The sequence below is a fragment of the Caretta caretta genome, chromosome 2 (genome assembly GCF_965140235.1).
Source record: "Caretta caretta isolate rCarCar2 chromosome 2, rCarCar1.hap1, whole genome shotgun sequence".
Taxonomy (NCBI): Eukaryota; Metazoa; Chordata; order Testudines; family Cheloniidae; genus Caretta; species Caretta caretta.
Genome location: NC_134207.1, coordinates 228,115,666 through 228,141,667, shown reverse-complemented (window position 1 = coordinate 228,141,667; position 26,002 = coordinate 228,115,666). Strand labels below are relative to the sequence as shown.

Genomic DNA, 26,002 nt, shown 5'->3' with positions numbered 1-26,002 from the left:
GTAGCGGCCATTCCAAGGATAACGGGTGTAATATTTTGTACCTTGGGGAAGTTTTGACCTAAGCTGGTAAAGATAAGCTTAGGAGGTTTTTCATGCAGGTCCCCACATCTGTACCCTAGAGTTCAGAGTGGGGGAGGAACCTTGACATGGTGGCACAGTGGTGGGATTAACCTGAAATCATCTGAGATCCAGTTGAGATTTTTTGAACTAGAAATACAGATTTTAAAAAGGAAATTTTTTTTTCTTTGGAAAGAAAGTCCAGAAAGCAGCTTTGAAACTGAAAGCAGCTTGGTTTCTCTCTGCTTTGTGGCCAAGCAGAGACAAAAGGGGATTATCTTGTGAATTGCAGGTTTTTTTGCCTGGAGGCAGGGTACTTAACTCCTGCAGGGAAATTCACAGTCTTCCAACCCATTGGTTTTTTTTTTCTTTTCTTCCTAAAAGTAAAGAGGGGGTGTGTGTTCTACCCATTTGCTTTTTCTTTGGGCTGGGTAAGCAGGTTTCCAAGCAGTTGGAGGTTTTTTGCTTTAATTTGGGCCCAGAGCAGAGACAAGGGAATTGTCTTTTTCTGTAGGCTGACAATCACTATCAGAGAATAGGTATTCTATTGCAGCACAGCAAAATTTTACAGCCAAGTTTTGTTTGTTTATTTCTAAACCTCAGGTGTAAAGTTAGTTAAAAACAGAGAGGTTAGAATGACCAAATCCTCAGCTCGACTACAGCTGGAATTAGCCAAATTTCAGGCTGAGGAAAGACAAAGGGAACATGAAAGACAGATAGAACTCATGCGGCTGGAGAAGGAGGTACAGGAGGCTGCCCACAAGAGGGAAATGGAGGCAAGGAAGCATGTGGAGGAGGAGAAGGAAAAAGAGAGGAAGCATGTGGAGGAGGAGAAGGAAAAAGAGAGGAAGCATGTGGAGGAGGTGGAGAGGATAAAGGCCCAGCAGAATATACCAACAAACCCTAGCAATCCTTCTCCAGGTACCACTTCCCATCCCAGAAAGTTCCCCACCTACAAGGCAGGTGATGATACTGAGGCCTTCTTAGAAAACTTCGAAAGGGCCTGCCTTGGGTACAACATCTCTACTGACCAATACATGGTAGAGCTGAGGCCGCAGCTCAGTGGACCCTTAGCTGAGGTGGCAGCTGAAATGCCTAAAGAACACATGAACAAGTATGAACTGTTTAAATCCAAGGCGAGAGTCAGAATGGGGATAACGCCCGAGCAGTCTCGTCGGAGGTTCAGAGCCCTAAGGTGGAAACCAGACATGTCATTTACCCGACATGCCTACCACATTGTGAAACATTGGGATGCCTGGATATCAGGAGCAAGTGTTGAATCTCCAGTAAATTTGCCCTTCCTAATGCAAATGGAACAATTCTTAGAGGGTGTTCCTGAGGAAATAGAAAGATACATCCTAGACGGGAAGCCCAAAACTGTAATCGAGGCAGGAGAGATTGGAGCCAGATGGGTGGAGGTGGCAGAGAAGAAGAAAACTGGTCGCAGTTGGAGCGGAGACCAGAAGGGACCACCCCAGACTACACCCTATTACCGGGGGCCGCCCAAAGCCCCACCTACCTCCCAAAGAACCCTCCAGACCCCTTATCGTCCCACCACCCCGTTCTCCAGCAACCCTCCTCGCCCCAGTGACCCGTCAGCTGGACGATGTTTTAAGTGTAACGAGCTGGGGCATGTAAAGGCCAACTGCCCCAAGAACCCCAACAGATTACAGTTCATTGCACCAGAATCAAACCAGAGGTCCACAGGCCCAGATACCTCCCAGATACCCTTGGAGCGGAGGGAAACTGTGAGTGTGGGCGGGAAGAAGGTCACCGCGTGGAGGGACACCGGAGCACAAGTGTCAGCTATCCATGCTTCCTTAGTGGACCCCAATTTAATCAACCCAGAGATCCAAGTGACGATTCAACCCTTCAAGTCCAACTCTTTCAATTTGCCTACAGCCAAGTTGCCTGTCCAGTACAAGGGCTGGTCAGGAATGTGGACTTTTGCAGTCTATGATGATTATCCCATCCCCATGCTGTTGGGGGAAGACTTGGCCAATCATGTGAAACAGGCCAAGAGGGTGGGAACGGTCACCCGCAGCCAGGCTAAACAAGCCGTGAGGCCTAGCTCTGTTCCGGAAACTTCTATCAGGACCCGGTCAGAGGTGATGGACCTGGACCCCAGGCCAATGTCTGCAACAGCAGTAGTGGATCCAGTCCCAGAGACCCAGACGGAACCAGTCCTAGAACCGGAACCAGCCGAACAACCAACACCAGACCCCGTGTCAGCACTGAATCCAGTACTTGCAACCTCAACACCAGAGGGCCCCACCGAACCTGAACTGGCAGCAGCCGATAACCCTACACAAGAGGCTCAGCCGGAGCCTGAATCCCAACATAGTGCACCAGCGGAGAGCGGTTCACAGTCAACAGAAACAGCTCCATCCCCTATATCGCTTCCAGAGGGACCAAGCCTAGGTCCACAATCCCATGAGGAACTGATGTCTCCAGCATCAAGGGAACAGTTCCAGACCGATCAGGAAGCAGATGAAAGCCTCCAGAGAGCTTGGACGGCGGCACGGAGCAACCCACCGCCTCTCAGCTCTTCTAATCGATCCAGGTTTGTTATAGAAAGAGGACTTTTATACAAGGAAACTCTTTCTGGTGGACACCAGGAAGACTGGCATCCTCAGAGACAGTTGGTAGTTCCAACTAAATACCGGGCCAAGCTCTTGAGCTTAGCCCATGATCACCCTAGTGGCCATGCTGGGGTGAACAGGACCAAAGACCGTTTGGGGGGGTCATTCCACTGGGAGGGAATGGGCAAGGATGTTTCTACCTATGTCCAGTCTTGTGAGGTGTGCCAAAGAGTGGGAAAACCCCAAGACCAGGTCAAAGCCCCTCTACAACCCCTCCCCATCATTGAAGTTCCATTTCAGCGAGTAGCTGTGGATATTCTGGGTCCTTTTCCGAAAAAGACACCCAGAGGAAAGCAGTACATACTGACTTTCATGGATTTTGCCACCCGATGGCCAGAAGCAGTAGCTCTAAGCAACACCAGGGCTAAAAGTGTGTGCCAGGCACTAGCAGACATTTTTGCCAGGGTAGATTGGCCCTCCGACATCCTCACAGATGCAGGGACTAATTTCCTGGCAGGAACTATGAAAAACCTTTGGGAAGCTCATGGGGTAAATCACTTGGTTGCCACTCCTTACCACCATCAAACAAATGGCATGGTGGAGAAGTTTAATGGAACTTTGGGGGCCATGATACGTAAATTTGTAAATGAGCACTCCAATGATTGGGACCTAGTGTTGCAGCAGTTGCTCTTTGCCTACAGAGCTGTACCACATCCCAGTTTAGGGTTTTCCCCATTTGAACTTGTATATGGCCGTGAGGTTAAGGGGCCATTGCAGTTGGTGAAGCAGCAATGGGAGGGATTTACACCTTCTCCAGGAACTAACATTCTGGACTTCGTAACCAACCTACAAAACACCCTCCGAACCTCTTTAGCCCTTGCTAGAGAAAACTTACAGGATGCTCAAAAGGAGCAAAAAGCCTGGTATGATAAGCATGCCAGAGAGCGTTCCTTCAAAGTAGGAGACCAGGTCATGGTCTTAAAGGCGCTCCAGGCCCATAAAATGGAAGCATCGTGGGAAGGGCCATTCATGGTCCAGGAGCGCCTGGGAGCTGTTAATTATCTCATAGCATTCCCCACCTCCAACCGAAAGCCTAAGGTGTACCATATTAATTCTCTAAAGCCCTTTTATTCCAGAGAATTAAAGGTTTGTCAGTTTACAGCCCAGGGAGGAGACGACGCTGAGTGGCCTGAAGGTGTTTACTACGAAGGGAAATGTGCTGGTGGTGTGGAAGAGGTGAACCTCTCCATGACCCTTGGGCGTATGCAGCGACAGCAGATCCAGGAGCTGTGCACTAGCTACGCGCCAACGTTCTCAGCCACCCCAGGACTGACTGAACGGGCATACCACTCCATTGACACAGGTAATGCTCACCCAATTAGGGTCCAACCTTACCGGGTGTCTCCTCAAGCTAAAACTGCTATAGAACGGGAGATCCAGGATATGTTACAGATGGGGGTAATCCGCCCCTCTGAAAGTGCATGGGCATCTCCAGTGGTTCTAGTTCCCAAACCAGATGGGGAAATACGTTTTTGCGTGGACTACCGTAAGCTAAATGCTGTAACTCGCCCAGACAACTATCCAATGCCACGCACAGATGAACTATTAGAGAAACTGGGACGGGCCCAGTTCATCTCTACCTTGGACTTAACCAAGGGGTACTGGCAGGTACCGCTAGATGAATCTGCCAAGGAAAGGTCAGCCTTCATCACACATCTCGGGCTGTATGAATTTAATGTACTCCCTTTCGGGCTGCGAAATGCACCCGCCACTTTCCAAAGACTTGTAGATGGTCTCCTAGCGGGATTAGGAGAATATGCAGTCGCCTACCTTGACGACGTGGCCATATTTTCGGATTCCTGGGCAGACCACCTGGAACATCTACAAAAAGTCCTTGAGCGCATAAGGGAGGCAGGACTAACTGTTAAGGCTAAGAAGTGTCAAATAGGCCTAAACAGAGTGACTTACCTTGGACACCAGGTGGGTCAAGGAACTATCAGCCCCCTACAGGCCAAAGTGGATGCTATCCAAAAGTGGCCTGTCCCAAAGTCAAAGAAACAGGTTCAATCCTTCTTAGGCTTGGCCGGTTATTACAGACGCTTTGTACCGCACTACAGCCAAATCGCTGCCCCACTGACAGACCTAACCAAAAAGAAACAGCCAAATGCTGTTCAGTGGACCGGAAAGTGTCAGAAGGCCTTTAACAAGCTTAAAGCGACACTCATGTCTGACCCTGTACTAAGGGCCCCAGACTTTGACAAACCGTTCCTAGTAACCACAGATGCGTCCGAGCATGGTGTGGGAGCAGTTTTAATGCAGAAAGGACCTGATCAAGAATTCCACCCTGTAGTGTTTCTCAGCAAAAAACTGTCTGAGAGGGAAAGCAACTGGTCAGTCACTGAAAAAGAATGTTACGCCATTGTCTACGCTCTGGAAAAGCTACGCCCATATGTTTGGGGACGGCGTTTCCACCTGCAAACCGACCATGCTGCACTGAAGTGGCTTCACACCGTCAAAGAAACTAACAAAAAACTTCTTCGGTGGAGTTTAGCTCTCCAAGATTTTGATTTCGACATCCAACACATCTCAGGAGCTTCTAACAAAGTGGCTGATGCACTCTCCCGTGAAAGTTTCCCAGAGTCAACTGGTTAAAATCGTCCTTGAGATGTGGAAAATATTGTTAGTCTTTATGTACTTGGTAGTATATTTAGAGATGCATGTGTCTTATTAACTCTGTTTTTCCTAGAGCTCCAGGAAGAAATCCCAGCCAGTGTTTCACCCTAGCTGAGATTTGGGGGGCGTGTCATAAATATAAAGGGAAGGGTAAACCCCTTTGAAATCCCTCCTGGCCAGGGGAAAGCTCCTCTCACCTGTAAAGGGTTAAGAAGCTAAAGGTAACCTCGCTGGCACCTGACCAAAATGACCAATGAGGAGACAAGATACTTTCAAAAGCTGGGAGGAGGGAGACAAACAAAGGGTTTGAGTCTCTCTGTATGCTGCTCTTGCCAGGGACAGAACAGGAATGGAGTCTTAGAACTTTTAGTAAGTAATCTAGCTAGGTATGTGTTAGATTATGATTTCTTTAAATGGCTGAGAAAAGAATTGTGCTGAATAGAATAACTATTTCTGTCTGTGCATCTTTTTTGTAACTTAAGGTTTTGCCTAGAGGGGTTCTCTATGTTTTTGAATCTAATTACCCTGTAAGATATCTACCATCCTGATTTTACAGGGGGGATTTCTTTATTTCTATTTACTTCTATTTTTTATTAAAAGTCTTCTTGTAAAAACTGAATGCTTTTTCATTGTTCTCAGATCCAAGGGTTTGGGTCTGTGGTCACCTATGCAAATTGGTGAGGCTTTTTATCCAACATTTCCCAGGAAAGGGGGGGTGCAAGTGTTGGGAGGATTGTTCATTGTTCTTAAGATCCAAGGGTCTGGGTCTGTAGTCACCTAGGCAAATTGGTGAGGCTTTTTACCAAACCTTGTCCAGGAAGTGGGGTGCAAGGTTTTGGGAAGTATTTTGGGGGGAAAGATGCGTCCAAACAGCTCTTCCCCAGTAACCAGTATTAGTTTGGTGGTGGTAGCGGCCATTCCAAGGATAACGGGTGTAATATTTTGTACCTTGGGGAAGTTTTGACCTAAGCTGGTAAAGATAAGCTTAGGAGGTTTTTCATGCAGGTCCCCACATCTGTACCCTAGAGTTCAGAGTGGGGGAGGAACCTTGACAGGTACTGAGGTGGGTTGTGGTTTTTTTGTTTGTTTGTTTGTTCGCTACACCTCTCTAGATTGCCCAAAGAGCTACAGACCTCCAATTTGAAGGGCCAAACTCTTTGCGGAGAAAACAGATTTTTCTCTCCACATCCTGAAGGATTCTCGGACTGCACTACGCTCCTTAAGAATCTACACTGTGGAACAGAAGAGAAGATATACCTTTCAACCACACCACAGATCACAATCTTCTCAATACTCACCATCTCTGTGCTGTTATGAGCCACAGTGTAAGAGGCCCACGTCTCAACTGTGAGAACAGTCTGCACCCCAGTCCATGACCTCTCAAACTGCCTCTTATAAGCACTTTGATGAGCTGGTCGGGGGCCTGAACAATGAAATCTTACAGCATCAGCTGCCATCTATAGAGCTGTCATGCCACTCAGAAGTCACCTTACCTTACTTCTCAGCAGTTAGGACCAGTTCTAGAGGAAAGACTGATTTCTAGCCCTGAACCTACAGGGTGCCTACTTCCATATCTCAATACAGCCATCGTACAGGAGATTTCCTACTGCTTCCCTTTGGGGCAGGATCATTATAGGTACAGACTGCTTCACACCGTGTATTCTCCAAGATTCACTTCATTGTAGTGGCATACAAACCCTGGTACAGTGACTGGACTTTATCAGCACCAATCTGATGCAGTACAAGTGAGAGTGCTCCTCTCAGTACCCACATTCATCACCCTGGGACACACATCTCCCTAATATGCTGGGGAGCTCACCTACACAACAACAAAGTTCAGGACAAATGGCCTTCCACAGAAATGACCTTCCATATCACTCTTTTGGGGCTAAGGGCTGTCAGGAGTGCCTGTGCACAAACTCTGCCTTTCATCAAAAACAACACACAAAGGTTATGATGGACTTAATGTGGCCTGTATGTTTTGTATAAACTGCCAAGGAGCTGCCGGATCTCCTTCCCTCTGCAAGGCAGCATTCAGACTTTGGAACTGATGCACCTATCATAATGTGCTCATCTCAGCTATCTGTCTACAAGGGATACAGAACAGGATAACCAACAGTCTCAGTTGGAATTTTCTCATGACAGTGAGTGTTTGCTGAATTCAGAGGTGCTTCAGGATATAGCCACCCTTTGGGGAACCCGGCCTATGGATCTCTTCGCTACTTATCAGAACAAGAAAGGTCCTTGTTAGTGCTCCAGGGCCGGCTTGGGGAAACATTCACTGGCAGTTGCCCTCATCTTCCCAGCGGACAGGGCCCACTTGTATGTCTTTTCCCAGTTTCCTACCCTATCCAAGATTCTATTGAAAATTCAACAAAACAAAGCGAGTGTTACTGTGATTGCTCCTCTTGACTATGACAATTCTGGCTCCCTTACCTGACGCAGATGGCAATATACCCTCCTGTTCCTCTGACGTCAGCCCATTCCTCCCCCGCTCTTTCAAAACAATGGCTGACCCTTCACCCCAACCCATGGGTCCTCCGCCTCCAGGCTTGGATCTTTCTTTGTTCCAAGGCTTAGAAGCAGAATGCTCTGACAAGCTGATACACATGTTGCAACACAGCCACAAGTTGATCATTCCACATACCTATCTACAAAATGGAAACGACTCCAAGTTTGTACCATTCCAAAGGGACAGACCGGACCTCATCTTTCCTCCCTTTGATTTTGCACTACATTTTAAACTCTCACTCAGTTCCCTTAAGGTACATCTCATGGTGAAAATGGCTTCCCACTTGGAGTTTGCTCAACCACTAATGCGTAGATTCTTTAAGGGCATTGGGGCTCTCTTCCCCAATGTGACACCACCTGCTCCAGCCTGGGACTTTAATCTGTTCTGGGATTGGACTAGACCTCCCTCTGAGTCCAGGGCAACTTGTTCTCTCTTACACCTATCCATGACGACAGCATTTCTAATTGCTAAGCACATAGGAGAAATAGCTGCCCTGATGGCACACCCATCATTCATAGCCTTTATCTTTAAAAAAAACAAAAACAAAACAAACACCTCTAAGGTCATATCCCAAGTTTCTCCCTACTTTTTCTGCACTTTCCATATGCATCAACAGATCCATCTCCCTGTTTTTCCCAAAACCACATTGTGACAACTGGGAGACAGTTGTGCATATGCTAGATATTAGAGGGACATGAGCATCCTACTTGGACAGGACTAAGGACTTCCGGAAATCCCCTAAACTCTTCCTTTCATCCACAGAAAGATTCAAAAGCTGTGAAATCTCCTTAAAGACTATCCAAAAAGAGTCTCTAGTTGCATTAACCACTTAGCAAGGGCGCAACTTGCTCCCGTCCATACGCACTCCATGAGATCGGTTCCTACCTCAATCATATTCCATAGGGATACCTCTATCTCCCCAATCTATAGAGCAATGTTTGGGGCCTCTGTCTATACTTTCGCAGAACATGCGATCACTGAAGATTTGGCCGCTGACACCATCTTTGATTCCACGGTACTCTCTGTAGTAAAAGACTCTGCGCCGAAGTCCCAGCCTCCAGTGGTGGGTACTGCTCCGGAGTCACCTAAAGTGGAGCACCCATAGGGATGCTACTTGACGAAGAAGAAGAAGAAGAAGAAGTTACTCACCTTGTGCAGTAACAATGGTTCTTCGAGATGTGTGTCCCTATCGGTGTTCCACAACCCGCCCTCCTCCCCTCTACTTCGGAGTTCTCTTTTGGGCTCTGTGGTAGAGAAGGAAGTGAGTGGGGTTCGCCTGTGCAGTGCTACATAGCCTCGAGGCAGACCACGAGGGAGGGAGAGCACATGGGCGGGCTCAATGGGACACTGCTACCAAAAATTTCCGATTAGAGGTGCAGGGGCACACAGACACCTAAAGTGGAGCACCCACAGGGATACACATCTCGAAGAACCATCGTTACTGCACAAGATGAGTAACTTCCTTTTCTAAGTCAGCCATTAAAATGTTGGCATATTGTGGGACCATGCAGGTATCCAGAGCAGTGCCATTAACTGGAAGGTGTAAGTTGTCCCCAAGTCTGAAATGATTGTGGGTGAGGACAAAGTCACAAAACACAGCCACCAGATGTGCCATGGCCTCATCAGGGCTACTGTTCCTGATATCTTGTAGTCCATCCTCATGTGGAATATTGGTGTAAAGAGCTTCTACATCCTGAAAACACCATCTTGGCCACCATGGAAGATCTCCAATGCATTGTAGTTTCCTCAAGAAGTCAGTGGTGTCTTGAAGATAGCTAGGAGTGCTGGTAGCGTACGGTCGGAGGACAGAGTCCAAATAGCCAGATAATCCTGCTGTAAGAGTGCCAATGGCTGGGCCTCCAGGATTTCCAGGTTTATAGATCTTGGGTAGCAGACAGAATACCCTTGGTCAGGGCTCTAGGAGTGTGTCTGTGTAGATTTGTTCCCGTGCTGTAGCAGGGAGTTTCTTGAGCAGATGCTGTAGTTTTTTTTGGTACCCCTCAGTGGGATTGGAGGATAGTGGCCTGTAGAATGTGGTGTTGGAGAGTTGTCTGACAGCCTCCTGTTCATAATCCGACCTGTTCTTGATGACTACAGCACCTCCTTTGTCAGCCCTTTTGATTATAACGTCAGAGTTGTTTCTGAGGCTGTGGATGTCATTGTGTTCTGTGCAGCTGAGGTTATGGGCCAAGTGATGCTGTTTGTTCATGATTTCAGCCTGTGCATGTCTGTGGAAGCACTCTATGTAGAAGTCCAGTCTGTCATTTTGACCATCACTCCTACCCAGAGTGTTAAATCAAGCAGGACCATGTGCCGATAGTGCCGGTGTGGCCTCACCAGCATTGGTTTTCCTCTTTGCTGAGCCTCTCAGCCGAGGTTCCTTTGACGCTTTCATCGGACCCAGACCTGATATCTCAGGACCGTGGTCACCTCTTCAGTCCCAACCAGGAGGCTCTTCAGTTAACAGCCTGGATGTTCCATGGTTAACACCTCAGGAGGAGAGCTGTTTAAAGGAGGTACAAGATGTCCTCTTGAATAGTAGTAAACCTTCTATTGGGTATACTTACCAGGCTAAATGGCAGAGATTCTCCATCTGGTCCCATTAAAAAGGCTCTGTTAAAATACATGCTAGACTGTTAAATGGTGCTCCACTCACTGCTAGTTGGTTGCCTCCTCCCGGCTATTCTGGGTATTAGTTCATCAGGACAATGCCCTTTCCTGTAGTTGCACGCTATCACTCCTTTGCTCTCTCTGGTCTGCTGCCCCTCTCTCACTCCAGGAACTGCAGCGTTCTCTTCATGACTCAGCCCTCCAGCCAGGTCACTCAGTGCCCCCCCTCCCCCACCTCTGGGGTATAGTTCTTCAAAGGCACAGTGACCCAGGCAGTCTTCCAGTTCATTGTCCCACCAGTGCTCCTTCCCAGGGGGTAGGTGAACCCGGTCTCACCCTCTATTCCAGGTTCCAGCCCACGGACCCTCAAACCAGTAGTTCTGGGCTTTGCTCTCTGTTCTCACTGCTCCTGCCCTGGACTGCTTCCTACTCTTCTGATATACTCTCTGAGTATATCAGCTCCAACTTCCTGTTCCCAGGGTGTGACTGCAGCTTTTCTCAGCAGTCGCCCCTGTGTGTTGCCAGCTTCCTTGTTTTATAGGCGCTATCGCTTTGTGCCCAGCTGAACCTGCCTGCAATCAATCCCCTACTCCCTGGCTCTCCTTCCAGGGGCAGCCTATGGACTTAATAGGCCTATCTGGCCACCTTAAGCCCTTTCAGTCCACCCCATCACATGGACTATTTGTTATACCTGAAACAGCTAGGGCTTGCCATTAGTTCCATCAGGGTCCAACTAGCAGCTATTTCAGCTTTCTACCCTTAATGCATCTTCCCTTTCAATCCCTGGCTACCTGTTCATTTCTCCATCTCTCAGTGAAAGTAGCCATCTCAGTGGCAATCACCTCAGCTAAGGTGCCACAAGTACTCCTTTTCTTTTTGCGAATACAGTCTAACACGGCTGTTACTCTGAAACCTGTCAGCCAGGAGAGTGGATGAATTAGAAGCTCTAGTGTCTGACCCTCTGTATTCAGTCCTCTACAAGGATGAGGTAAACTTACCCTCTCATCTAAAATTTCTCACCAAAGTGGTCTCTCACTTCCACATCAATCAGACATTATATTTATTAACTTCTTTCCCTAAGTCTCATGCTCATAAGGATAAGAAGAGACGCCACACATTAGATTTTAGGAGAGGGTTAGCATTTTACTTGGAGAGAACTAAACCATTTAGATCCTCCCAATTGTCTGTGGCAGTTGCAGACAGTATGAAGGGCCTTCTGGTCTCTTCTTAGTTTTTAATTTTGTCATGGATCTCCTTTTGTATACATTTGTGCTATGACATGGCCAATGTAACTCCACCAAGTAGGGTAATGGCTCATTCAGCCACATCACGTGCAGCGTCTGCAGCCTTTCTAGCCTGTGTGCCTATATTCTGGTTATTTGCAGAGCTGTAACTTGGTCTGCAGTGCATGCAAGATGGCATAATGAGAGGCAAATATAATAATATAGTGATGATGCCAGATTTGGGCTGCTTGTCTTTCCATTATTATTCTGGTAGACTCTAATCCCACCTCGAGATTGAACTGCCTGTGAGTTACTTGAAGTAGAATGACATGTGAAATCACCTGTTCTATAATTATTTTTCTGCAAGATGTGTTGTATGTTGATTCCGTAACCCACCCTTCTTTCCCTCTCTTATCAGATAGACTCTGATAAAAAAAGAACTGAGGGGGGTTGGAGATGGCTCTGCCCTTATACTATCACGCAGCAGCACAAGGCAGCAGAGAGGGCATGCACTGCCCCAACGGGTACCACTGAGGAAAAAATCTCCGACACCAGTGCACTTGGCATGCATGCACCTGAAGTGGAATGGACATGTGCAACACATCTTGCAAAACAACAGTTACAGAACATGTTAGTAAACATTTTCCCCCTGTGTAATACAAATAGTGGAGATTTAGCGCTGTTGACTTGCATAGCTGCTTTTGGGCTGGCATAAAAAGCACTAATCCGTTTAAGAAGTAGGGGCCAATATCCATATTGGACTAGATATTAAATATGTAGTTCCTCTCTAGACTAACAAAAAGCTTTCTATACACCAAGTGATAAAATAAATGTGTGGGTTTTTTATTTGGCACTACGAGTTATTCCAAGGATATATGGATATTATATCCATTATATTACCATTTGTCTATCTTTAATTAATGCAGTTTGGTCTGGGTTTATATGAACGGAGAACATGGGCTGCAGTTGGTTAGCTAGTATTTTTGCTAAAATCTTTATAACGATTCAGCAATGAAATGGACCTAATAAGAGTTGCATATATAATTTTAAAAAATAACTAACAAGATGACTTGCCACATTATCAAATCTACCAGCAATTAATTTAGTTTGGAAATAACTTGACCTGATTGTTTTAATTAGGCAACAGTTATGATTACCCCTAACAGATTGTTTGAAATTATTTCCTATCTTTTGAATTAGGGTCAACTATCATATAAAAATTTCTTCTTTATTGTAGAAAGCATACCCAGGTTTTACTACTGTTTCAGTCAATAGTCTGCTAAAGCGTGTGTGTGTGTGCGCGTGTGTGTGTGTATATACACACACATAAGTCCTTACTCTTTTAATTCAATTTTTAAACTCTTGATATGGATGTGTGAAACCAGTGATAGTTGGTGTCTGCTATAATTGCTGTCTTTGGCCTGGATCAGAGGTGGGCAAACTGCAGCCCGCGGGACCGTCCTGCCATATCTGGCCTGTGGGACTGTCCTTGAGCTCCTCGCCGGGGAGGCTAGCCCCCAGCCCCTCCCCTGCTGTCCCCCCTGCCAGGCAGTCTCCGCTCGCTGTGCCGTCAAAGCCGCATGATGTAGTGTAGGAATGTGCTACTTACGGAGCACCAGGACTGGCAGCTGTAAGTAGCACGTTCCGATGAGGAGCAATTTAATACAGTTACACCTGTGTAGGGAAGGCTGTGCCTCCCGAAACAGCCTGGCCTCCACCCCTTATCCACCCCTTCCTACTCCCTGACTGCCCCCCTCAGAATTCCCGACCCATCCAACCCTCCATGCTCCTTGTCCCCTGTCTGCCACCGCCCTGGGACTCCACCCCCTATCCAACCCCCACCTGCTCCCTATCCCCTGACTGCCCGGACCCCTATCCACACCCCCGCCCCCAACAGGCCCCACGGGGCTCCCACGCCTATGCAACTGCCCCCTGTTCCCAGGACCTGCCTGCCCCTTATCCAACGCTCCCGCTCCCCACCCCCTTACCATGCCGCTCAGAGCACCAGGACTGGCAGTCGTAAGTAGTACACCGTAAGTAGCACATTCATGCAGGGAGCAATTTAATACACTACACCTGTCCCGCCATAGTTTCGGAACCCCGATGTGGCCCTCAGGCCAAAAAGTTTGCTCACCCCTGGCCTAGATGATCACAATGGTCCCTTCTGGCATTAGAATCTATGAATTGTGTGATGAGCCTTTGTATATAATCTAAAGTAGCTGGTGTCTCATTTATGAATATTTGGTTTGGAGCATGCCACCTGTTTACTGGCGTTTGATTTGGGTATATTTGACTGGTACCAGTGAAAAAATTTAAATTAGAAAACATTGTAGACTGCACTGCCAACTATTTAAGAACACAAAGTTTAGCTTTTAAAATTATGTACAGACAAACACCATTTTATAATATAATTCTGTGTAAAATTACTGATTAATAAACAGATTTCAGTGATTGCAAAAATGCAGTTTACAAGGAGTTCCAAAGTAAAGGTATGTTGCAAAACTTATTTACAGAAATAGGTATGGAAAGTTGCCAGAGCTTTGACATCTGTTTTCATTAAATTAAAAATATTTTGTACAACTCTGAGTGAAAGTTAGCCACTCCTATATTCTTGAAGGAAAGATTGCTACTTCAGAATTCTTATTTGAATACCCTTTTAAAATGTGAGAAATATGTTTTGTAGTTTTATTTTCTTATTCTTGTAGTCAAGTATACATTAAATACCAAATTTATATTTTTAGTAGCAAATTGCGTAGTGGCTTTCCCCCTCCAGCTGTAGTGGTCTGATTGCTTTCCATAGGTTTAAGAATGCTTTTTAGTATGTGATCTAAATATTTGATATTGTTTCTTCTTCCTTTCAGGGCAGAGCGTGGATCAGAGTTGCACTTATGGAAAAACATTTGTCAGAATATATTTCTGCAGCTCTAAGAGACTTCAAAACAACCAGGTCTTAAAGTCCTTATATTTGCTTAATGCTAAATTTCAAAATGTTGCTTTGGCAAAAGACCCGGGTTCGGGAATGAACTTGGTACTTGATCTATATAAGAATAGAAGTAAATAGCAGAAATGGTGTGTTTAGTTTGTGTGAGGGGTATCCGTTGCTGCCCTTGCAGACTGATCTAGAGGCCTATATTTGTATGTTAGCATTGGCATAGTTGGAAACTCGTATATTCCTCTCTGATGATAAGTTTGGCTTTTTTTTTTTTTTTAAATGGAGCTTTTGGAGAGGATCAGTGAGATAGGAAACTAAACTTTGGAAGAGGGGTTGGTGCTTGCTGCCTACATAAAGGTAGAAGATTAAACATTGGTCTGAGGTCTTCTTCTCAAGATAGAGGAAGTGCCATTAGATTAAAAAGACTTCAGAAACACAGTGGAAGAAGTATTAAATTTGTCCCAGTTTTATTATGGAAAATTTCCCCAGGCATAACTTAGGGGGGGAAAAGGAAGAGACTTCCGGTGAAGTACTTTAGAAAGGACAGAGGAAAAGGTTAGAATTAATGCACACGAGTGCTGGTTACAGCTGTGAAGTACTGCTGTAAAATGTAATAACTTTGGTTATATTTGATAATATACCAACTATATAGTTTTATTGCCTTAATAAAAGAGAAGGCAATAGTGGCTAGGAAATCTAATATGAGCTTGTAGTATGATAGATATGGTATCAAAATATGTTGCTGCTGTTTTGGGTTGCTCTTGCAGGGGCTTCATGTCACAGAGCAGAGGGGTCTCTGTATATAGAGCTGAGACTGCCCCTATAATCGAGTATCAGGCCTCACGATATCAGAGAGACTTAAATAGACTGGAGAATATTCAAAGAACAGCAACAAAATTTAAGGGAAAATAATTTCACTTGCCATATATTGTTGTTCTTAGACTTTTTGTCCATGGATCTCAAAGTGCTTTACAAATCTTAAATTGCACCAGCGTGAGGTAGATATTATTTCCATTTTACAGATGAATGAACTGAGCCTTCTAGTCACATGCTCTTTGCTTGAAATTATGAGCACTTATCCAGGAATACTTACACCTTGAAGTGTGTGAGAAATTCTGAAAAAACTTAAGTATGTCTTTTTTAATAAAACTCTTTGTTTTATTAATCTTTTCTTCTGAAGAATTTTGTTACAAAAAAAGTCCTCTTAAGCGGTCGCTTCTTGTTCATGTCCAGTAATTTAACTTGGTAGGTAATAGATAACAATTATTATGATTAGCTGGCTGTTTCACTAATTCAGCTTTTAGAAAACAAACCTTTTTCACCATTCATTTGGAATGCGAGGAAGTTCCCAATAACCTTGAAATGTATACAGAGTCTGTGTTTCAGTAGACCTTTTAAAATTAAATTAATGGTTGTTATACATTCAACTTATGAAATTACTTTTAGTAGTATTGAACTTTTGGCACTGGAAGTTTAGATTTCCAGTGACTTGGCACTAAAGCAAAACATTTGGTGTTCCTGATCCACAAGCAGCAGAGGACTAAACCAGTGATTTCCTGTGTGTTGCTATAGAGTTAACTGAATTGTCATATAAATTTGTGTATAATTATATCGATATTAGTTGAATTATCCAGAATTATTAGTGAGAGATTTATTTCCTTAAATTTTTTTTAATAGAGATGACCAAAATTTTCAAACATGAGTGCCTAAAGTTAGGCACCTAAATAAATGGCCTGACTTTAAGGGTGCTGAACATCTGCTGGTGCTATTAACTTCAGTTGGAGATGGATGTGGTTAGCCCCTTTTGAAAATCAGGCCATTTATTTAAGTGCTAAAATGTGGATTTTGGAGTCTTACCTTAGGCCCCAGTCTTTCAATGATCTTTCACGCACGATGTGAGAGTCTTTCCCTCAGGCAGGGAAAGGCTTCAGCAGTGGGGAGGCAGTGGGACGCTACGCTGCTAAAAATAGGAGTGCAGACTGCTAATTAAATCTGGATAGTGGGTCTTAAATTTGACTTTAAGTACAATTAAGAAATATAGATGAAAAAGGCTTTCTACAGTGGCATCAATTGTCATTCTTTCAGTAGGCATGACACACATTCTCAGTCACAAGTAAAACTCCAATTGTGTGTCCCTCTCTCTTTTTGGGGGGCAGGGGATTGTTTTTTGGCTTATCCTTTTCTACAGTTATTTCTCAAGGGCATTAGACTCATAATACATTAATTAACATATATCTAGTTATTTTGTTTGGCACTGTCTGGATTTTATACATTTTAAAATAGTTTTATTATTATGGAGCACTTCCCTGCTCTCCCCCCCCCCCTTGAGTTTATTGCTTTATAGTGATCTCTTCCTTTGCTTTACCAGAAGTGAAATATGAATGCCATCTGGGCATCCAGTGGCTGTTTTCATATATTTGGATTTAAAAAATTTTAAAAAATTTAATAACTTGAATAGTCAATGTGATAGCTGAATTATTATTTAGAACGGAGATTGGTGCTCATTTCTGGGGGCGGGTTTGTTTGATTTGTGGGTGGGTGGGTGGGGTGAAAACCATTTTGTTTCTTGCAGGAGATTTTATGAAGATGGAGCAATTGTCCTGGGAGAGGAAGCAAATATGCTTGCTGGCATGCTGTTGGGACTCAATGCTATTGACTTCAGGTATTCAGTCTGTCTGTCAGGATATATACTAAACTATATATCCTAACTTTTTTTTTTTAAATCATTTGTAGATTCTGGAACCTTAAACCAGTTTTCAGTGTAGTGAAAGATGTCTCTTTTATATACTGTGCCTAGCACAATGGGGCCCTAGTTTGATTGGAGCCTGCATATGCTGCTATAATACAAATAAGTAATATCCTTCATGAAAGAGAATATCAACTGTGTGCTCCAACATGGATTTTGGCTTGTGTATGCATGGTTCTTCATTTCTTTCCTCTTCTGTCTCAGTATATTAAGGTAACCAAAACACACACTTTTGTGTGTCCTATTCTAAACTTCAATTTATGATCATGGCTTCAGTTGCTGATATTTTGATGCATTAAGAGAGACCACTTTTGTATCACATCCATTATTCTTCAGTTCTTTTCCTTCTGTACTGACTAAAAATGTTGTTCACATAACAGAAAGTGTTCCTTCATTAACATCAGTATGTTTTTAATTTTTGACATCTGTCAAATTTGTCAGTTGCATGAGTACTTTGGTAATTGCAGCTCAAATTTCAGAGAAAACACTGATTTAAGTGACTAAAAGGATTCTTTTTAATGTTATACTATTTTAAGTTTGTCCGTTCTAGCATACTGTAGTTGATCTTAAAACAAATATTTGCTTTAAATGTTCAGAAATGTGTCAAAGTGCTTCAGCTACTGTACACTACAGCAGGATCTGCAGTGAGGAGTGTAGTTAAGGTGGTGGCACTAACGGTTCCATTCTAGCTTCCTGTTTATCTTCGAGTGTCCTCTGCATATTCCCATTCTTGGGTTGTGCCAGTTGGTGCAGCCTAGACAGTAGAACCTGTTCTAAGCACTACCTGTTAGAGTGCTCACACACCCTCTAAAATGTTATGAAGGCAAGGCTATAATGTGGCATCTGTTCCCCAGTTCCTTTCAACCGCAGCATTAGACAAAAGTGAACCTCTCCATATCTCTTGGATCTGGAGCTTTTCTCATCTATAGTACCATTAGGTAGGTAGGTATTTTAGAGTTAATGTTAGATACTTAATCTCAGACACTCTGTTTCCTTCCCCAGACCTAAAGCAGAGTTCTGTGGCTCAAAAGGTTGTACCTTCCACCAACAGAAGTTGGTTCAATAAAAGTTGTTACCTCATCTATCTTGTCTTTCTCATACTTAATACTGTTAGTAGAGTTAGAATTTTTAATCTCTCTGTTTTAACTATAATAGTGGAGCCAAAAATTAGAGGAGCAGTCTTCAAAAGATGCGCTGTGTGTCCAGAAGTATTTCTAGCATCATATGTTAATGTGAGGCACCTTACATGTCTTGGTGAAAGGCACACTCCACCCAGAAGCTCCATCTGCTGTACATTTACTCCAAGAATGCGTCCAGATCAGACAGAATGGACCACGGGAACTCTTACTACTACTTCGAATAGTGTCCCTATGGGTATTCCACTTTAAATGCGTTCGGACCCCCTGCACCTCAGATTGGAGATTTTAGGTAGCAGTGTCTGTCCATGGTATGCCTGGCTTTCCCGGGTTTAACTGTTGCCTCTCCTGCCATGAAGTAATCCTGGTCCATAACAGAAATTTCTGCTGCTTTTGCTGTCTTGGGGAGTCACATGTGCCTCAGAAGTGTACTTTCTGCTTAAATTAAAATCAAGAGCGAGAAAGAACCATGAGCTAAAACTCCAGCTGCTAATGATGGAAAGTTCAGTCCAACCAGCCTTCTCCACCACCACGTATAGTGGTCCCCAATGAGGCCCATTCCATTGATTTCCTCTGCTCAGTATTCCCCTGCAGCTTTGAAGAGGAAATCTTTGGATTGCCTCAAAAACCGTAAAAAAAAGTGGGCTTCAAGTCCACTGGATAGAGAATCTATCACAGAGATGATCCCTGACAAGGTCTACCTCCTTGGCACTCACCAGTGTCTGACTCTGTGCCTACAAGGCTGCAGGCTCCTCAGGTACCGGTACCTCCAGCAAGCCTAGGGACTCTGAGAGTTCAGGCTCCAGAAGATTGGTACCATTGCATGAATGGAGTGATAGAGAGAAAACAAGCTCCTCTAAATCAGTACTGTCACAGGCCTCTACAGCCCCAGTATTGAGTTCTTCGGCTCTGCAGAAGACCGGCTCAACAACTACGTGTCATTCAATCTCATCAGTTCAAGGCGCTCCATTCCACTATCAGAGAGTGAGCTAGCCTGAAGCCTCTGCAGAACCAGCTTACCACTGAGAGACATGACATATCCAATTGATATGGACATCCTTGGTTGCGCCACCCATCCCTTTTGCACTACCTCAGTGGCCTTACTGGGACTCCTGGGTAGCCTATAGACACCAATTCTTGAGGGCCCATAGTGTTTCTCATAGGGATAGGAGAAGACAATCTTCTCTGTCTAGACCTCATGATCTGCAAGAGGAGAGCTTTGAGGAACAAGGAGTGAGACTAGAGATTACTTCTGCAACCAATATCTCTTCATCTTCTCCTAATAAAGCCGTTATGCCTCCTTTAAAAATTCCGCTGGAAGAGGTTAAAGAGTCACAACACAAGCTGCTCGATATCCTGTACATGCCCACATTGCACTTCCCATTAATGAGGCCTTGCTGGACCCAGCAAAAATTATATGGTAGACACCAGCCACAAAACCTCCCACATGCAAGAGAGCAGACAAAAAATACTATGTTCTCTCTGAAGACTTGGACTTTTTATTTTCACACTCGTCACTGAACTCCCTTGTTGACGCTGTACATGAATGTGGCAGACAGCACCAAGCTAAATCGACATCCTGTCACAAGGACTTGAAACATCTTGTGTTATCTGGACTAAAATCATATTCGTCGGTGACCCTACAATTTAGGATCGCCAATTACCAAACTCTTATGGCAAAGTACAGTCATGTCAATTATTTTCAGCCTGAACGCTTCCATTGAACGTCTTCCAGCTGATCAGAGGGAACAGTTTCAGGCAATCATTGCTGAAGGTCAACTTCTCGCAAGGACATCTTTGCAGGCCTCTCTAGGCACCACTGACATAGCAGTGGTCATGCAAAGGGCTTCTTGGCTTCACCTTTCTGGCTTTCTAAGGGAAGTCCAATCTACTGTGGAAGACCTTGCATTTGAGGGATCAAAGATATTTGCAGAGAAAATGGTTGAATCCCTTCACACTAAAAGATTCTAGAGCCACTTTGCCACTGGTAATTTACATGCCTGCACACACAAAGAAGTTGTAGTAAATCCAAGACAGCACAGAGACCCTAACCTACTCAATTTCCTCCTCCCCAAGGCATTATGAACCCCAGTGAAAAAGACAAAGTTGACAAAAGAGGAGACCAGCTGCTCCACAAACATTACAGCCTTCTATGTCTAACCACCAATTTTGATGTTGATTGAGGCCCTGCTTTACTACCTCCATTTTTATTTGCTGCAGCAACCCAAACATCTCTCCTGCTTCAGCAACCACCTTGCTCTTTTTTTGTCAAGACTTGGGAACATATAACTATGGACAGGTGGGTGTTGAAATCATCTCCATAGGATATTCAATCTATTTTACCTCCTTTCCCCCTGTCTACCTCCCCGCTCCGTCCCTCTTCTTTCTCATGAGCTCCTTTTATGTCAGGAAACCAACTTTCTCCTGAAGCTAGTGCTATAAAACCTGTTCCCACTGAACACAAAGGGAAGGGATTCTACTCCAAGTATTTCCTGATATTGAAAAAGACTGGCAGTTGGAGACCCTTTCTAGATCTAAGATCATTCAGAACATTTGTAAAGGTATAACACTTCAAAAAGGTTACTTTCTCAGCAATAATTCCATCTTTGGACCAACCGGACTGGTTTTCTGCTTTTCCACCTTCAAGATGCTTACTTTCATATTGCAATCCACCCATCTCACAGAAGGTTTCTACAATTCACTCTTGGATAAAATCACTTTCAGTACAAAGTACTCCCATTCAGACTATCATCCACACCCAAAGTGTTCTCAAAAGTCCTTTCTGTGGTAGCGGAGCACCTTTGCAAACAAGGAATTATGATATTCCATATTTAAACGATTGCCTGCTCAAAGCATGCTCCTTCAGTGACTCTGAGGGCCACACAAAAGACCATGGAATTATTCCTCTAGCTGGGACTCCAATTAAATGTCCAAAAGTCCACATTCATTCCAGTACAACCTCTCGAATTCACAGGAGCCTATCTAGATGCGGTGGCAACCAAAGCTTTCCTTCCCTCTCAAAGTCTTGACAATCCAGGCCAGTCCTCAGACTTCAGCCAGAAACTGTCTCCAGCTACTGGGACACTTGGCAGCGAAACTCTACATGTGCTGCCTTAAAGGGTGGCTCAGAACTGTATACGTGCCAAGCAAGCACAGCTTAAAGAAGCCTCTCTTGATGCCCTTGACAGTCAAAAAATCCCTTGACTGCTGGAAAGGCCCTCACAATGTCACTCAACCACCCCAACCATTAATATTGACAATAGATGTATCCCTATTGCGATAGGGAGCCCATCGGGCAAATGGTCAAGGCAAGTGATCCCCACTTGAATTCACGCTACATATCCGCTTGCTAGAACTCAGAGCAGTCAAGAATGCCTGTACACATTTCCTACCACTGATCAGAGGCAAGCACATAAAGTTCATGATCGTCAACTGTGATGGGTGGATCACAGAAACCTCCTTGGGGCTACCAACTGATGTGCCAAGACTACTTCGGCCCCTGCTTTCCCTGCCCTCCCAGCTTGGCACTTCAGCCTGGTTTGAGCCAGACCCACTAGCCTGCTGCAAACCCAGACCCAAGTCTGACCACGTCCCCTAACAGCTGTAGGCTTAAACTCAAAGCAGCTTAAGAAGTGTTCCTGTCTTTAACACTAAGATGCTGAACTCCCAATGGGGTCCAAACCCTAAATAAATCTGTTTTACCTTGTATAAAGCTTATACAGGGTAAACTCATAAATTGTTCCTCCTCTGTAACACTGATAGAGAGAGATGCACAGCTGTTTGCCCCTCTTCCCCCGGTATTAATACATACTCTGGGTTAATTAATTAATAAGTAAAAAGTGATTTTATTAAATGCAGAAAGTAGGATTTAAGTGGTTCCATATAGTAACAGACAGAACAAAGTGAATTACCAAGCAAAATAAAATAGAACACGCAAGTCTATGTCTAAGAAAACTGAATAGAGATAAAAACCTCACCCTTAGAGGAATTCCTCTAAGCTTCCTTTTACAGACTAGTTTCCTTCTAGTCTGGGTCCAGCAAATACTCACACCCCCTGTAGTTACTGTCCTTTGTTCCAGTTTCTTTCAGGTATCCTTGGGGGTGGAGAGGCTCTCTTTAGCCAACTGAAGACAAAATGGAGGAGTCTCCCATTGGCTTAAATAGACTTTCTCTTTTAGGTGGAGACCCCCTCCTGTCTCCTGTGCAAAGTCCAGCTCCCAGATGGAGTTTTGGAGTCACCTGTGCAAGTCACATGTCCATGCATGACTCCATTTTTACAGGCAGCAGCCATTGCTCACCTGCTACCTTGAATGTCCTCATGTAGACTTCTTATGTGAACCTTCCAAGATCCATTGTGCATTAAGTGCTTCTTGATTGGGCACTTAACTTGCAAATTCCTTTGTAAAGAAGCTGACCAAATGCCTTACTAAAGTTATTTAAAATCTAACAAGTATACAGCCAATATTCATAACTTTGAATATAACGACACATGCATACTAATAGGATGAATATATTCAGTGGATCATAACCTTTACATAGATATGTTACATGACATATGTAGCATAACATATTCCAGTTATGCTTATGAACATATATATGACCTATTTCCATCAAAGCCTTATAGTGGGCACCATCACAACATCATCTCATGTATATTTTACACGAACTGCCAGGGAGGATTAAGATCACCTTCCCTTTGTGCCAAAGCACTGAAACTCTGGAATTGGTGCTGTGATGGGGTGTACTCTGGCCCTCAGAGGATAAATTAGGCCTAAATAACTGCCTAGATTGCACCTGGAAGAGGAGCCAGAGAGCAGGGATTGATTAATTAGACACTAGGCTCAGCTGGGAAGGGGCAGGCAGAGCCTATGTACACCAGGAAGCTGACAACAGAAGGTGACTGCAGGAAAGCAGGCTGCTATCAGCCCTGGGAGGACGGAGGTGTGTTGGGACTATAGAAAGTAGTCCACAGTTGCTTCCTGGAAAGAGGGAGTTTGGAGGCTGGAAAACCCAAAGAGGGAGGAAGCCAGGAAGGTAGGAGAAGGCTCGGGAATAGCAGAAAGGAATAACAGTACAGGCTTTGGCTGCTAACCAGAGGGCCCCTGAGGTGGAACCTGGAGTAGAGGGTGGGCTCAAGGTCCTTTACCAGCCACTTGGGATGTGGCAAATACCAGGCAGAGGACAGTGGATTGCCTTGGATTATTTGATCTGGGAAAAACTTTGTTAAATACCCTGGAAGGGGGAGCCATGTAGTGACCTGGCCGGAGGCCTGAGTCATGAAGAGGAGGCTGTAGTTCCTGGAGTGAGAGCAGTCTGTAGGATGAGAGGACACTGGGACAGACCTGGCCAGAGCTAATCCCCAGGATAGCCAGCAGGAGGTGCCACTAGCAGTGCATGGATCCTGTGACAGGTGCATTTGCCACCACATCAGTAGCTTACCTCCCAGGCATACAAAACACACTGTCAGCAGGCATTTCTCCCAGCATCACAAATGGGAAATAAACCCCTCCATTTTCCAAAGCATACATCAGGGGTGGGCAAACTATGGCCCACGGGCCTAAGCTGGCCCATGAGCTGCACCACGTGGCTCGGCCCTGCTCCAGCTGGAGTGCTGGGTCGGGGGCTGCACCATGTGGCTCGGCCCCACTCCGGCCAGGGCACTAGGTCGGGGCCGCACCATGCAGCTCAGCTCCACTCCGGTGCTCCGGCCAGGGCGCTGGGTCAGGGGCTGCACCATGTGGTTCCCAGAAGCCATGCCATGGCCCCGCTCCAGCACCTATGTGCTCCAATGGGCGCTGCAGGGGCAGCGCCTGTGGATGGGGCAGTGTACAGAGCTGCCTGGCTGTGCCTCTCTGCATAGGAACCGGAGAAGGGACATCCGCTGCTTCTGGGAGCCGCTTGAGGTAAGCGGAGCCTGCATCCCCTGAGCCTCTCCCCATGCCCCAACCCCCTGCCCCAGCCCTGATCCCCCTCCCGCTCTCCAAACCCCTCGATCCCAGCCCGGAGCACCCTCCTGCACCCCAAACCTCTCATCCCCAGCTTCACCCCAGAGCCCGCACCCCCTCCCACACCGCAACTCCCAATTTTGTGAGCATTCATGGCCTGCCATACAATTTCTATTCCCTGATGTGGCCCTGATGTTGCAAAAAAAGATTTGCCCACCCCTGGCATATATCTATGTTGGGGAGTCCCAAAGATACTACTTCGCCACAGCTAGAAAAAGGAAGTGCTCCCAGTTCTGCTCCAGCGCCAGTGTGCGTCATCACTCTCTTGACAATGGCTTTCTTTTACAATGGAGCACGTGTTTATTGTATGCCTTTCCACCAATTCCTCTAATAGCCAAAGTCCTGATAAAATAAAGAGCCAGAGTTATACTTATAGCTCCCATATGGCCAAGACAAATATGGTTTCCATGCCTTACCAACTGACGATTTGACAACCAATCACTCTCCAGCCTGTTCTTCATCTCCTCTCTCAGGGTGCTGTTGAGGTCCATCACCCCAATCTACAGGATCTGTGGCTCAAGGCATGACTCCTTGATGGTTTGAAAGCTTGGAAATGACCTGCTCTGAGGATGTAAAGGTGGTGCTGTTACATAGCAGGAAACAAACTATTCATCGCACATATATTCAAAAGTGGAAGAGAGTCCAACTCTGCTCTGACTTGAGACAATTATTCCTATATCCTCTCTGCTACTGCTCGTGCTAGATTCCATCCTAGAACCAAAAATGTCAGGATTATCTCTAACCTCATAAAGATGCTTCTTGCAGCCATCACCACCTTTTACCAGTTATCAGTTATAGACAGTTATTCTGTTTTCACTCATCCTACAACAAGAAGGTTTCTCAAGGGTAACCTCTTCCCACAAGTCAGATGTCCTACACTGGCATGGGACCTCAACCTTGTCTTCAGTTGCCTTCGAATACATGGCCACCTGCACTCTTCTACACCTCCCTGTGAAAACTGCATTCCTAGTAGCCTTTAGGTCTGCTCAGAGCCTTTATGTCTGCTCTTATGGTGAACCCCTCCATTTACAGTCTTTTTCAAAGACAAGGTTACACTATGACCACACCCCAAGTTCCTACTGAAAATATCTTCAGAGTTCCATATAAACCATCTTATCCACCTCCCAGTTTTCTTTCCACTCCTACACACACTCGAGGTCAGGAGAGCACTAGCCTTCTATTTAGATTGGGAGATTTCCTGAAGGGCTTAGTCCTAACTATTTCTCTCCGTTGCAGACAGATCAAAGGATCCTCAATCTCTAAACAAAGACTCTCTAGATGGATATCAGACTGCATTACCTATTGCTTTCACAAAAAGAAAAGGAGTACTTGTGGCACCTTAGAGACTAACCAATTTATTTGAGCATAAGCTTTCGTGAGCTACAGCTCACTTCATCGGATGCATACTGTGGAAAGTTTAGAAGATCTTATATACACACAAAGCATGAAAAAAAACCTCCTCCCACCCCACTCTCCTGCTGGTAATAGCTTATCTAAAGTGATCACTCTCCTTACATTGTGTATGA

The 26,002-nt window shown here is 45.1% G+C and overlaps 1 protein-coding gene across 6 annotated transcripts in view; it reads left to right on the top strand.

Moving 5' to 3' along the window:
• RUNDC3B (RUN domain containing 3B) overlaps positions 1–26,002 on the top strand; it is a 155,103-nt gene that overhangs the window by 48,602 nt on the left and 80,499 nt on the right. For all 6 annotated transcript variants that reach the window (XR_012667245.1, XR_012667244.1, XR_012667246.1 and 3 more), the window contains exons 4-5: positions 14,519–14,604; positions 17,162–17,251. Coding sequence is in view for 3 of the 6 variants with exons in the window: in XM_048838058.2 (XP_048694015.2) it covers positions 14,519–14,604; positions 17,162–17,251 (176 nt within the window). In the remaining 3 variants the exon portion in view is untranslated. The remainder of the gene's footprint in view (positions 1–14,518; positions 14,605–17,161; positions 17,252–26,002) is intronic.